Genomic DNA, 15,268 nt, shown 5'->3' with positions numbered 1-15,268 from the left:
TTATTACCCCTTTAATAGTAACTTGAAATATGCTGACAACTTGAGCCTACTTAATACCAACTCAATATCAACTAATAATGTGTATACGAACTAAATACAAACTGAAATCCAACTTATTTTTTGGTAAGGGTGTTCATTTTTCACAGACAATCATTACAATAACATGAGACGTAAAAACATTTGGGTAGTACCAACTTGTTATTTTCCATGTACTATTATTTCAGTGAAAAAATTCACGATTTTGACCAAACCAACTCCATTAAGGGTTTTCGAGTATGATCTACAACTTACTCTTTGAAACTTTTGTCTACCCCCTAGCGTTCAAACAAAAAATGGACAAAGAAGGGTTACTGGTGATAACGTATACAGTTATTTTAGACCTTAATACGGCTAGGCTTGAGTATCTCACGCAACAAAAAAAAGAGTTACAAATGGTATATTGGATTAATTTTAATTTTTAGGGGTAACTTTTCACTATATTATTTAATTAAATAATTCTGAATTCGACGTTTGAACATATTGAGACTTAGCGTGGAGCCACAGTTAATATGATTAAAAAGTTTTATTGATCTACAAAAAATAGAGTTTAGTTTCAATTCCGTTCGGGCATAGGGAACTATAAGAATATGGGTTTTGCGTACGAAGTATTTCAACTGTTTGCTTTTTGGAAGGTAGTGGAGCCACTTAAAAGCCTGGCTCGTTACGGAAGTGCATTTTTGCTGAAATGTAAAAATAAACTGCATTGGTCAGGTTATAGTGTATAGAGGGGCTTAGTGGTCATTTCAGTGCATTTAGCTACTGCTTGAATCCGTGTTCGTTTCAGCGATCTGCTAAATCTCACTTCCCCCAGTTTGTCCTTGATATATTCATCCGTCCTAAATATTTTGTTAATTAAATGCGGTAGACTGATTTGCCCCCTTCATTTGTATTCATCAGTTTCTTATTTATGTGGCCTATTTTCATTGCCGTAGTAACTAGTAATGTGATTATTTTTATAACAGAATTGTTATGTTTTGCATTGTGATCTATGACGTAGTAAATAAATAAATAATCAGCACCACCTTAGGCCTAACTCATCAAGTTACTTTTAAAGCCATTAATTCAGGTGGCCTGGTTACAATGCGTAGGAGGGTGGTGGCAAGCCCTTCATTCCACGCGAGCCAACAGTTCCCTACACTAACTCTTACCGTTAACGTCAAGAAGTTTTTATGGAAGCGGAACCTAAGAGCTCGGGGGAAACCCCTTAAACCAGTGGGGTGATAACTTGCAAACTCAACGCAGATGGAGTTGTCACCCAGTGCCACAAGCTGGGATCAAACCCGGCTCCTCTTTCTGCGGGGCGAAAGTGCTAACCACTGTCATTCACTTAATTAACTACTATGCTATGAGAAAGCACCTAAACTTTCAAGGATCCTCTTTGTTTTTAGATGGCTCAGGGGGCAACACAGCACCTAATAACTAATTAGTTCTTTTTAAGTTTATAATACTGAAGTAATGCAATATTGTTAATACTTCCCCTTTAAGTTATGAAATCCCTTCTTACTGTTCAATACATATATTAGTTGAACTCAAATTAATAAATTTTATTTTTATTTTTAGCAAAATATGCAAGCTACTCACAAACCTCTTATCCCTTTTAAAGTGAAAACTGATGAAAAGTTTTTTGAATCAGGTGAGTGATGTAATTATTGTATGTAGTAACTCTGTACAGGGGTGGCGATCTAGCTCATCCTCTTTTTCCAATGTTTCGTACATTTTAGTTGAGTTGGTTAAATCGCATTTTCAATGAACTTTTTGCAGTCGACAAAAAAAATTAGTCTCATCTCTACGCTCCTGCCTTTGTTGAAATCAGTCCCTTATTTTTTAATAATTTTTTCCCTTAACAGCCAAGAGCAGAAAGTCTCTTTTCTTGTGGGCAAATTTTATCCCCCTACAGTCCTGCACTTCTCGATCTTTTTAGTAGTGACGGCATGGGCAGCTCGACAAACAGCTCAGATTGTTCTGAAATAGAATATACAAATCAACCATCGTCAAAAGAGGTAAGGTCTGAGCAAGTAGTCACAAGCTGTTCAAGTAGTCACTCGTCAAAACATCGAGTACAGGAGGAGAGGGGTGGAAATTCTCTGTTTTTGGTCTTTAAAATATAAAATCCAACCCTTATTTACTCACTATAATTCCTAATGTAGTGTGTCTATAATTCCTAATGTAGTGTATGAAAGAAAAGTATTAAAATAATCTCGAGAAATACTTCTTATATAAAATGTTAATTAGTAATTTGGGTTAGGCATTACAGATCTTTGAATGTTACTATACTAAATTTTAATTTACTGTTTTAATCACTCTTATGATGTACAATTTATCATTAACCATTATTATAACCATTTTTTGTAAATGTTAGAGCCAAAACACTACAGCCGTTAGCCCTCTTAGAACTAACATTAAGTGTTTGAATTGGTACAGAGCTGAGCAGTGCTAAAGGCGATTCTGTTTCTCATATACTTCAATATGTACTTTAGGACGACGTTTTAGTTTTTCTGGTAGTGAAACTGATATTTCTACTTCAACTGAAAATTTAACTGCTGAAGAGAAACATGTTTTACGAAGTGGGGTGCGACAAGAACCCCAAGGTGAAGAAACGAATCTGAATGATGAAATGGACCCTTCTCTCTCTAATACTTTAATTATTCATCATAACACACCTTCGGACAACTATAGTTCTCATTTTTACTCCAAAAAATCTCCAAACATAAGCTTAGGTCTCTCTGGTAATATGTTTCGCTTCAAAGAGTACAGTGTCACATCTTCCGGAGCTCATCAACCTACAAATTTACCACCTCCAACTTCTTTGGGTTTCAATACGCCTAAGCACACTGGAAATTTACAAGACTTGAAAATTAACTCTTCTAATAATGTTCGGAGGCGCAGTAGTGGTAGTTCTCCTCGATCTAGTGGAGCGGGAAGTGTTCCATCATCTCCAAAGGGTTCACCACGACACGCGCAATATCCACCTTTTTCAGCTAACACTCATCTTAAATTTGAAGGCATTTCCACTGATGCAAGTTCCTACTCGGGGTATGTACTAAGAAATTATAAGTATTCTTAAAATTATGCCGAGTTGTACCAAAGGGCCCCTTTTTTTATGAAAATTCAGGACTGTGGTAAATAGTGGCCATAAAGCACTATTGTGTGTAAAAAACAAAACAAATATCTTGGTTCAATTTTTTTAACTATATTTTAGCATCATTTTATTAGCAACAACCAAAATAGTTAATATATATATATATATATATATATATATATATATTATGAATATTTTTAGTAAAACCCTTATTGCTCAGTATTTCCCACATTGTCCAGTAAAGTCATTATTGTCCAGAATGGAAATTAGAAAACCTTGTTAGGGGTTGGAAGATTTTGATAATTTTTCTATCAGGGCACTAAGATGCGTTTTTTTTTTCAAAAGTGTGGTTTTTAAAGATGAAATACGTGGCAGTTTGAAATATAATTATCTACAAAACCTTTAAATATACGTGTTGCTGGTTTCTATATATATATTGGCCCCTGATTTTACTTCAAATAGGCATAAATTATTCTAACACTCAAAATTTATAAATTGGGCATGAAACCAAATTGTTTTTTAATCACTTCCATAACAGTATGCAACTTTCCAAAATGTGCAATTGAATTAAATTTTAAACTTTCCTGAAAATAGGGGCTTTTTAAGCCAATTTCCACAAAATTCATTTTCAATTTCTTTTCATCCCTAAAGTCTTATTGCAGTGCTTTTAGGGTATAAAGTATCCTCAAAATGCCTACCTAAATAAATTTTTGACAAAATTTAATTGATGTAATAATCTTAACAAAAAATATTTTTTGGTAAGTGGAAGTTAAAAGATAAATCAAAAATTGTAAATCATAAAAATGTGGGACGTGTTATATAATGGTTTTGAAAGCAGAGTTTCCTAAAATGTCACTTTTTTCGAATATAGGCCATGTCACTGGTAAATAGTGACAAATAATGGCATATAATGACAAATAGGGGAAACAAATAATTTTGTACTCTTAGAACACTTCATTTGCTATCACTTTTAGCAATGAATAAAATAAAAAATAGCCCAATTCTTGGCAACACCACGTAGGATAATTACAAAAATAGCCTAAAAATGCTTTTATGGTATTTTATACGAAACATTTATTAGTATTTTTACTTTTTCTAATATTTGCCACTATATGTCAATTTGTCACTAAAAATCATTATTTGCCATGTCACTTTTTGCCACTATTTGCCACAATAAATGTTAGGTGGTATTTACCACCTGGGAACACTGTTTGAAAGTAATGGACCTACAATAACTATCAGTTTCATGACAACATTTCAAAAACGAAATCGTTCAAAAACTTATGATGTAGATTTTCCATAAACAAAACTAAAAACTAACATTCTTTTGATTGTTTACAGTAAAAAAAATTTAAAAAAAATTATAACCAAATAGATGATTTTCAATTCTGATAAGTCAATTTGCGAGTAATAATAAAAGCTTTATTGCTTGGTTATTTCGATCTTTCAATTAAAAACTCTTTACACATTCAATTTAAGTGTGTCACATATCTTCAACATTATTTTTCAGAATTGCACCAATAGCAGGTTAATTTTTTTTGGTATATAGTTTAGGCGGTCGATCATTCCACATGAGATATTTCAACCATGGGTTAAATGATTTTTATGAAATTTTAACTACAACAACTATGACCAAAAGATGGTTAAATCGAAATTTTTTCCGAAAATGATAATTAAGCAGTTGTTAAACTAGAGCCTATAAAATATCTATCACTTAGTCGATTTTTGTCACTATTTCCCACTAACACTTCGACCAGAGATCTATTGTGCTACCCACTTGAGGTAACACATAGTGTAGGTTAAAAAATTGTAATTATAATTGGCTAAAGGAACTATTACATTTTAAAACCTCTCTCTTGGATTTTTTTGTTGTTAGTTTGAGTTGAGTACAAACTTTTATTTTCTATTTTAAGACATCATTATTTGCATAAAGTGTTTTGAACTCATGAAAAGCAAAATTTAATAAATTATAAAAAAGTTTGAAATTGCAAACCTCAGATTTTTACCAAAATTCAAGACCCAGCAGCATGTGCAGAAAATAAATCACAAAAAATTATTCTAGAGTAGTTTTGGGAGTGCTATGAGGTTAAGAAACATCATGAAATTTTAAGAAAATGAGTTGTAGATCACCCACAAATCTTTGGGTCTAATTGAGGTATATTTCAATCATCTAGCTCATTTTTAAGGTAATTATTTGTGTAGAAACATTTTGTGATGTTTGAAATTATTATAATTTAATTATTCTGATATCTGAAATAACATTTTTTGAAAATTGGATTTTTTAACCTTGGAAAGCTTCCTTAATATATCAAACATTTTCTTGATTATTAATTTAATTTGTTTTCGACAAAGCTGTAGTCAATTTATTGGAGCCCCACTCAGTACAGATTTTTTCCAATTTTTATTTCTTATATAGGACTAGTGCCTTGGGTATTAGCCTAGCTGATTATTATTATTATTATTATTATTATGTTTGTATCAATGATACAATGTTTTTCGTTAACAAGACTTTGTAGACTGTATAGAAATCAAGAACCTTTCATACATAGAGATGTACGCGTTACAAAATACCATTATTAGGTAGATAGCTTTTATAGAAATTGCTTATGGTTTATTTCACCAGGGAATCTCAAGCGGATCACTCAGTTCAAGAAATAACTGAAATTCCTAAACACTACTTGGACCAGTCTGAAGTCTTAAAGCATTTAGCCAAAGAAGTTCATCGTTCAGGCAGTCGCCAACCTTCACCTTCTTGTATTGATTTTGTAAATAAACAATCGAAATCTGGCTACACTTATACTCCCGAATATACAAAGTGGTATAGCCAACCGAAAGACTGTTCGATCGATAGTAAATCATCGACATGTAACGATCCTGGTGGTGGTGCGTCTGATGACTCAAGTAACTCGAGCACTTATCGCTATTCTCGTCTTGGTAAAAGCGGTCATTTGAGGTCCAACAGCTTACATAGAAGGCTATCAATATCTCGTTCGCATCCAGATCTTACTCATATAGGACTAGGTGTTAATAAATCAAAAGACGGTGTAGATACATCTTATCATGATGGACCTAATCAGAGGTATTACATTTGTTTTGTTATGTTTCTGTCTCTTCATGTTTTTATTACTTCAAGTTACGTATTACTATTACCTACTTCGTTTATTGTATTGCAGTAACTAAAAGGTTTTACAGGAAATCTACGTCTCTAGCATATGCTTTTAAAACTAGTGATCTCATGGAGTTGAGAGAGGGTTCATTTTTTAAAACCTGCATTCCAAAAATAAACATTGAACTTCTGCCTGTGCTGCCAAGAAATTAATTTTTACTTCTTTAATTTTTTATGTTTTCCACAAATTTTAGGCCTAAGAATTTAATGATGATAATAGTGTAACAAACTAAGCCGTATGTGCTAAGAAATTTTGTTACATTGGATATTTAAGGATAAAATGTACCCTAGTAAAGACAATTCTAGTCTAACATAAAATTATGTCTAGGGACTGCTTCTATAGATTGAAATATATATTTTATCTCTTGATATGAATATGACTTCTCACTTTAAGTATTAACTTCATCTATGGAAATTTTAGTAACTAGATGTTGATTTTACAAAAGCAATAGCATTCAAACATCGAGATAGATCTAATGTCACCTTGCGGCTAGAGTTTGTATTCCTCATCTTTAAACTAGGGTCAGTGTCGTCATACCAAACAATATTAGAATAATAATAGAATATTGCCCTTTTATAGGGCAATACTAGGCCCTAGCCATTACATTTTTCTTCCCTCAACTACATTTCATTAAATTATATTAGAGTAATGATAAATTATAATTTTAATTTCAATGTGGAAAAAGTCAAACATTTAATGCGTTTAGCTATAGAGTATACTGCTATACTACATATAGGCTTTAATTGAAACATTTCCCTCAGACCAAGGACAAGAGGAAGAGCAGCTGTTACAGAGTTTGACTCAGAGACACCATCATCCCAAATGCTTCATATGATAGAGATACTTTCAGCTGATAATGCAAGCTTGAAGAATGAACTAGAACACTTTCATCACAAAGTTTCTAAGCTTCAAAGTGTAAGTTTATGGAACAGCTAAATAGTTATCTTCCCAAATTAATAACTCCTATGTTTTATAATTTTTCCTACATTATAATTACACTATTTTCTTTTTTTCATTCATTATCCGTTACAATTATATGTTTTGATATAGATGGCAATCAAAATATACAAAGTTAGAAAACATATTTCAAACAAAATTTCCTCAGTAATTGCTTTCCATTAGAGATGAGTCGGGCCGGCTATTTCTTAAACCCGACCCGACCCAGCCCGCCAAAATTCATTAAAACTGAAACCCGACCCAACCCGCCAAAGTTATTTATTTCAAAAACCCGATCCGACCCGCCAAAATTCTTTAAAACCGAAACACGACCCGACCCGCCAAAGTTATTTATTTCGAAAACCCGATCCGACCCGCCAAAATTCTTTAAAACCGAAACCCGATCCGACCCGCCAAAGTTATTTATTTCGAAAACCCGATCCGACCCGCCAAAATTCTTTAAAACCGAAACCAAACCCGACCCGGCGCGCCGAAATTGAAACCCGATAAAATTTGTAAAATTTTAAACCCAACCTGCCAAGGTCCGATAAACTTGCACTTTTTATGGTTATAGTATAAGCTTGTACTATATGCGAGCTCCCGAATTCAAAAATTTCAATTGCTATGACTAGTTGACTACCTAAAGGTTTTCAAAACTCATTTATTTAAGTTTTAGCGAAAAATATTTCATTTTAGAACGTATGTCTCTCTACGGGCGAGTAAATCTAAGAGTGAAAAGGCGCCAGGGTATATAGACCAAATATTAAGTATTTTTTCCAATTAGTAGGCTATGTAGTCTGTACTCTGTTGTGAAACTAGCTCTCAGTAAAAAAATTGTGATGGCAAAGGTAGCGATTAAACGTTTTTGAGTCTTATCATGTCGCTTTTGTTAACAAGCAATAATGAAATAATTCGCTTTCTGCATGAAGAGATTAGCGGTTGCGAATAGAATAGAAACTCAGAAGGCCTGATCTTTAATATATAAAAGCCCGACCCGACCTACTCAGTTTCATATAAAAAGCCCGACCCGGCCTGGCCCGAAAAAAAAATATAGAAAATGAAACCTGACCCGCCAAAAACTTCAATATCCAAAACCTTGTCGTTTCTGTACGGTTTCTTACTTTCTGTCATTTATGATTCTAAATACCAATGAACCTGACAACCTATTCTGTAAATTATAATTGGCTAGCTTCCACTGTATCATTGCCACGGCAGAACAGCGTGGAGTTCTAAGGAGTACGGCAGTACTCGGTGATCGTGTCAATTCTCGGTAGCTTACTCTCTTTAGGCTCTTTCCCCCTGGGTCCCCATTGAAGGCTAATGCAATTTTCAAGTCAGCAGCGACGGTTAAAACAGCGGACTGTGTGATCTTGGCTAAGTTGGTTGGGTTACGTACAGTGGGTATTTTTGGAAAGAGTTACTGCAAGTGAGTGTGAGACTGCAGTGCAGAGTTGCCAACTCCACGGTTTTCCTGAGGGTTACAAAACATCTCCAAGGTACTGTCCAAGAAGTAATGTTTCAGTGATCCAGGACCTGCAAGTTACTGTTTATATTATGCTTGTTGAAATAATGAACAATACCTTGCAGGTCCTGGCTCTTGGATATATTTCCTTGAATATGTTTTATTTAAGCGCCCATTGCATTTCATATAGGCGGGCAAAAATTGCTCGGCCACTGGTTTTATAAATTTTGGTCATGGTATTATAAATTCTTACTAACAATAGTTAAAAACCAATAACCGACTCCAAGTTTCCTTTTGAATCAGTAGAAATTGAAATGTGCAGGTTTTTCAATTTTTGTTAACGGGAAACTAAGTTCCTATGTTGTCAACTCTGCGGCGACATTTTTGCTTGGTCTGCACTCTGCAGGGGAGTGGGTTATTAGTGACCCCCGCTAAATAGAAACGTTTTCCAACAACTCCTTTACATAATAAAAGTCAATAAATGTTGGTAAAAATATAATTTTTCCTTTGTATATATTTTTCATTTTCACTCCCCCACAGGTCAGTGACCCTCATGAAAAATAAACATAAGGAGGTCAGGGTTAATAAATACTACTATTTGCAAGTCTGAAATTTTCTTTAGAAATACAAGTATTTGAAACCTATATTTTTCTGTAATTTGGACAGAATTGATCCTATATTTTCCAAAAATTATCTCCTTTAAAATCCAGTAAATCAACAAAAAATTTCCTATTTTTTCCTATAACTACTTTGAGCGTTTGTGTTCACCCTTTAGTAATATATATATATATTTTTTTTTGCAGTTTGAGCTAGAAATTCAAAAAGTTCATCAATCTCATGAAGAGCTAGTTAGGTCTTCAGATAAGAGAGAAAGGCTTGAAAAAGCAATTCGATCTCGTTTAGAAGGAGAAATACGCAGGCTCATGGAAAGTAACAGAGACCTGAAGGGTAAGTTTGTCATGTGACTATGATTAAACTATTCAAACTACATAAATAGCTTAATGGACATCATGGTTTGGATGTTTTAAAACTTAATTGAGAAAAAAACTTAAAGTATCATAATGAATGTAATCAGTGAGCAATTGTGTATTCTCGTAAAATCTCACTAAGGATCAAGGGGCAAAATGGATCAGCTAGTTTTTTAATTTTAATTCTATTGTTTTTCCAGGATATTCTTACGTTACGTAGCCTAGCCTAAGTTTGATTACAAACACTGTTTTGTCATGGGTAGCAACTTTTCTCGTACAAAATAATAATGAAAAAGAACCTTCTATAAATTTTGTGACACTTTTTAAAATAAATGGGAAGTTATTATTAAACTGAAGTTACGATACGTTGTCTAGGGGAATTAATAATGATATTATGATTATTGTTAAGTGTCAGCATTAGATAAATATAAATAATAATGAAATAGTGCGAGAGTTAAATTAAGTTACGAAGTTATTTAATAAATGAGAACTACTCTAATATTTAAGGTTTAGTTAATATAAAAACAAAACACATATGGCTGGTCAGGCCACAAACTACACATATTTAAATAACAATCCAAGTTTGTTAACGAAAGTTCTAGTCAGGTATAAATATAATTGTTAAATAGTTACAACGGTTTCCATCTGGAAAAGCACTCGGTCCGATATCGTCTGGCAACTACACGAAGGGCATTTTGCCCATCCCAACAGGGCGCGCACAAATCACATATTGTCCGTATCACCGTGGACTCAATTCTTGTCCAAAGTCTAGCGCGCGAAAAGGTTTTAACCCTGTTGGGCACAATGGGTCACCACGTGACCATTTAGCGCACGAAAGTGTCCGCTCTCTATTTTTCTATTGCAACACTGGTTGCAACTCGATGGAAAGTTTTAGCAGCGTCACTGGTAATACCCTATATATTTACCGAAATATTTTAGAATTCTTTAAATTAACAAATTTCCTAAATCTGGGTGAAATCAGCATGGAAAAAACAAGATTTCCGCAAAAAAATCTTTCATCTGTAATTCCAATTTTCAAAATCAATGAGATTCTTAATCATGAAGCATTTAAAACCATTCATCAGCTTTATTAATTATATTCTGCATTATTTTGTGTCTTGAACATTCCATGTTTCTTAATTGAAAAAATTTATTCAAGCTGCATAAAATTACATAATTTACCAATATAAAGTTTTATTGGTATAAATTAAACAACTACTGCTAACTAGTTGGTTAGACCATAACCCGATCATAAGATCCCCATAAGTTAAGGTATTGTTCATGAGAAATGTAATTTATTGGATTGCTATTGTAGTGCCATCTTCATTTGTCATAAATGTATTTTCTAGCTTTCAAATATATAACCCATTTAGGTTAACAACTTTAAATCTCTTTATCTCTTTAAAACTGAAGTTTCATAAGAAGTACCATCAAAATTGAAATGATTGTTTATAATATTAAATTTTATGTTCCGATTTAATAATTATTATTGTACCGAAGTAAGCGTTATTTTTACATTCAAAAGTTTTTCATTGTCCTATAGCCCTTTACCTAAAATATAAACAATCTGGAAGAGCAGATTTTTTTAAGTTTCAAAATCTTCACGCATACCTATATATGTGTACTGTATGTCGTGATAGACTTAATAAGCCTTGTCCCTGTAACAATACTGTGAAAAAGGAGGAAATTATAGAACTGAAAAAGCAGATAGCTCTATTAAAGCAATCTTTAAAGAAGCAAACAACCTTCAAAGAGATAATTGATAAACTGAAGGTGACATGATAACACAACTCAGTACAATCAAGACAGCCCATGCAGGTAAGATCACAATCATGGAAGACAGAAATGAAAATATTGCTGGAACCATAGTTACTGAAAAACCTGATCATACGAACTTATGCCTCAGTGTCTAACAATAATCTAACTGCTTCTCTGGCAGGAGGCTTACCAAGACAAATTTCCCGTAAGAAAGACCAAAAATCAAATATGGTTAAATCGACTAATAGTAAGCCGCAACCTTCCATACAACCTCGATACTTAAGAAACAGAGGCACAATGCCTGAAGAAAAAAGAGGATTGTGCCATATTAAAACAACTTCACATTATAATGACTACTTCGTGGGAAATTGTGCAAAGCATATCACCGAAGATATACTACAGACTTATCTGGAAAATATGGGGTTAACTAAAGAGAATATATGTCCAACAAGAAAATCCACTGATGTTATAAGTGTTTCGTAACACAATCTTCCTCCCCAAAATTAGAACTCTTGAATACAACGACCTGGCCTAAAGGGATCTATTGTCTTGGTCTTTCTGGTACCCGCTCAGAAGACAAAATATGGGGATCATGTGAAGATGAAGACTCTGTAAAATATGCTAACATATCAATGGGAAAATACCTAATACGCAACTGTGATTCGGAAACAACCTGTGAGGATATAGATAATCATCTAAAAGATCTTGATATCAAAAACACTTGAATCATCCCTTACCAAAAATTAAGTGGTCTAGGAACTTGGTTTTAAGTTTGTATTTGGGACAAATACCAACTAAATACTAACTAAAACCATACATAAAAACAACTTATTACCAACTAAAACCATACTGCCAACTTAATATCCACTTGGTGGGGTGGCGGAGTTGTTAGCACTTTCGCCTCGCAGCAAGAGGAGCCGGGTTCGATCCCAGCTTGTGGCACTGGGTGAACACTCGGAACAACTCGTTCTGCGTAGAGTTTGCAAGTTCTCTTCCCACTGGTTTAAGGGGTTTTCCCCCGAGATCTTCGGTTTCCCCTTCCACAAAAACTTGTTAAGGTTAACGGTAATAGTTAGTGTAGGGAGCTGTTGGCTCGAACGCGTGCCATGCAGGGCTTTAAAAGTCGCTCGATGACTTAGGCCTAAGGTGGTGCATTGGGTATTAGCCTAGCTGATTATTATTATTATTACCCCTTTAACTAGTTTATTGAAAAATGCTGACAACTTAAAACCAACTTAATACCAACTAAAATGTGTATACCAACTAAATACAAACTAAAAGCCAACTTATTTTTTGGTAAGGGATATATCTCAGAAGAATCCAAATTCCTGGCGAAAATCCTATCTGATATCCTGTGAATCTAAATATGACAAAGTTATTATGCGACCTGAGTATCGGCTTAGTCCCCTCTTTATTCGTCGATTTAGGGATAACAAACAAACTGAATCTACTGCTGCTGATGAAGTATGACAAAGGCTTGAACATTGCCCATCTCAACATCTGCAGTATCAGGAATAAAATTGATCACATTAAGGTTATCATGGAAAAATATTCTATTGATATTCTTGGACTAACAGAAACCTGGCTTCGTGAGGACGAACCAAATAACTTTTTAGAAATCAGTGGCTATAATCTTTGGAGATTAAATACTTTAAGCAGGAATGGTAGACTGATTTGTCTACTCCAAGAATCATATTCCCTTAAAAATAATTAATGAGCGCATAAGCTATCTGGAAGTTATTCCATTGGAAATTCTCTGGCTTACTTTTTCTGAGATGAATTCTGCTAGCGTTATAATTTTATATATTCCCCCAGTTCATGATATTCAAGCAGCATGTGAAACTCTACAAACCCATCTAGAAAACCTACTACTTAATTATAGAAACCCTGAAATTATTATTCTTGGGGATACTAATTGCGACCTGAATATGGATCCTAAATTAGCTAAAACGAATCTACTGTTGAGGAAACTCTGACTTTAAGAAATTGATTGAAACTCCAACTAGGATAACCTCTACTCTAACATTAACGTAGACTCCCTTAACTTCCCATAGGGGTTTAGATAACGTTAATGCAGAAAGAAGAGCCAGAACAAGGCCCAGTAAACGTTTGGTATTTCAATAAACGACACTTACGATTGGTATCAGAAAGGTTGAATCACGAGAAAGGCGAAGTGGGGCCGACATTGTGCTCATATGGTAGCCAGGATGCGTCTGACTCACATTTCTATGAAATATCCTATATACTACGATATAAACCACCATAGTAGAAAACCCCCCATGAACAAAGCACCGACCACTCCCGTTGGGGCTATAACAAAAGAAGTGTTAGGGTTTATTGAAGAACAACAACTAAACTGATGTTAAACGAAGTTAATTTATTAAGAGCTAATTTATTTACAAGTTATCATCACTGATTCAGCTAGGGAAGTGGCAAGCCACACGCGTTACAGCAGCCGATCTTAGTTAAGGGGAAACAGGGTTGCCAGTCAGTTCCCATTTTATACATGGAGGTATAACACACTCGATTTATGCCAAGGACTAATTATTATAGTACAATACTCCCCCTCTTTGACATAAATACAATCACAATATTATTATTATTAATATTATTAAGTACATATTATTGACAAAATATTAGCAGTTAACCCTTTACATTTAGTATTTCGACGTTATGTATGAAATTATGTTTCACTAAAATCTTGGTTAGTATATCCGCCGCATTTCTTTTTGATTCAACGTATTTCAATGTAAAGAGACCCTTATCTAAAGCATCTTTCACAAAATGACACCGCATATCTATATGCTTTGATCTTTGATTTTCAATACAGTTTTTAGTATAAAATATAGCTGATTGACTATCACTAAATACTTTAGGTTGGGTTATAGATACATTAAATGGTTTTAATTCCTCGAGAATGGGTAGAAACCATAATAGTTCTTTCGTGGCTTCTGAAATTGCATAGTACTCGGCTTCCATGGATGATAGCGATATAGATTTTTGTTTAACTGACCGCCAGGATACTAATGAGGAGCCATAAAATACTGTATATCCGCTTTGAGATATTCTTGTGTCCTGATCAGACCCCCAGTCACTGTCACTATAGATAACAAAATCCGATATCTGTTCTTGATGATAAACCAATCCGTAGGTAGCGGTGGTTGATACATAACATGCTAATCGGCGCAATAACTCCCAATGCTTGTAGCCTGGATTGCTACTAAACTGTGATAAAGCAGTTACGCCAAACAGAATATCCGGTCTAGTTCTTTGTGCCATAAATAGAAGACAGCCAATCAGGGACTTATACGGTACGTTCTCCATTTCCTGTTTCTCTTCTGTAGTGGTAGGGCTGTCCTTCCTACTGAGCCTCTCTGACGGATTTATAGGTAAATAGACTTTTAGATCAGCTCGTAGATCAAACCTCTCAATGATACGTTTGATATATGATTCCTGGTGCAATTTAAGACTACCATCAGATTGTACAGCAAATTCCACTCCTAATAGCTTCTTAATGGGTCCTAGTGTCTTCATTGTATATCGGGAGGACAATATCTGGTAAATATTGCCTAATATGGTGCTATCTTTCGCCAACACCACCAAATCATCAACATAAACTAGGACGATTGCTTTATATGGTAAAAAATAAACGCAGTTAGTACCTGCAAGTTTATGAAATCCAAGTATCCCGAAGCTTTGGTCACACTCTAAATACCTTCCCCTACCGTAATCTGCGCACTGAGTGGTGTGTAAGTGAAAAACCACTCTCTCTGGTTACAGAAATGCTTTGTGGCCGCAGAGTCCATAATCCAGTCATTAGTATCCGTGAAAGTACAATGTGCTGAAGCATAATAGGCGC

General features: G+C 34.3%; 2 protein-coding genes across 3 annotated transcripts in view; both read left to right on the top strand.

Moving 5' to 3' along the window:
* Nucleotides 1–15,268, top strand: part of LOC149934187 (uncharacterized) — a 33,572-nt gene that overhangs the window by 3,140 nt on the left and 15,164 nt on the right. For both annotated transcript variants that reach the window (XR_016482322.1, XM_090181002.1), the window contains exons 2-6: nt 1,600–1,672; nt 2,517–3,072; nt 5,742–6,197; nt 7,047–7,200; nt 9,487–9,631. Coding sequence is in view for 1 of the 2 variants with exons in the window: in XM_090181002.1 (XP_090037128.1) it covers nt 1,606–1,672; nt 2,517–3,072; nt 5,742–6,197; nt 7,047–7,200; nt 9,487–9,631 (1,378 nt within the window). In the remaining variant the exon portion in view is untranslated. The remainder of the gene's footprint in view (nt 1–1,599; nt 1,673–2,516; nt 3,073–5,741; nt 6,198–7,046; nt 7,201–9,486; nt 9,632–15,268) is intronic.
* LOC149934188 (uncharacterized) lies at nt 11,241–13,122 on the top strand. Its single transcript, XM_090153900.1, has 2 exons — nt 11,241–11,469; nt 11,591–13,122. Exons 1-2 carry the CDS (start codon nt 11,430–11,432, stop codon nt 11,890–11,892), a joined length of 342 nt encoding a protein of 113 aa, XP_090010026.1. The 5' UTR covers nt 11,241–11,429; the 3' UTR covers nt 11,893–13,122.

This window comes from Leiobunum rupestre, chromosome 7, assembly GCF_980474605.1.
Source record: "Leiobunum rupestre chromosome 7, qqLeiRupe1.1.hap1, whole genome shotgun sequence".
NCBI classification, from domain to species: Eukaryota; Metazoa; Arthropoda; class Arachnida; order Opiliones; family Sclerosomatidae; genus Leiobunum; species Leiobunum rupestre.
Note: the sequence above shows the minus strand (reverse complement) of the source record. Positions and strands in the feature narration are given on the sequence as shown.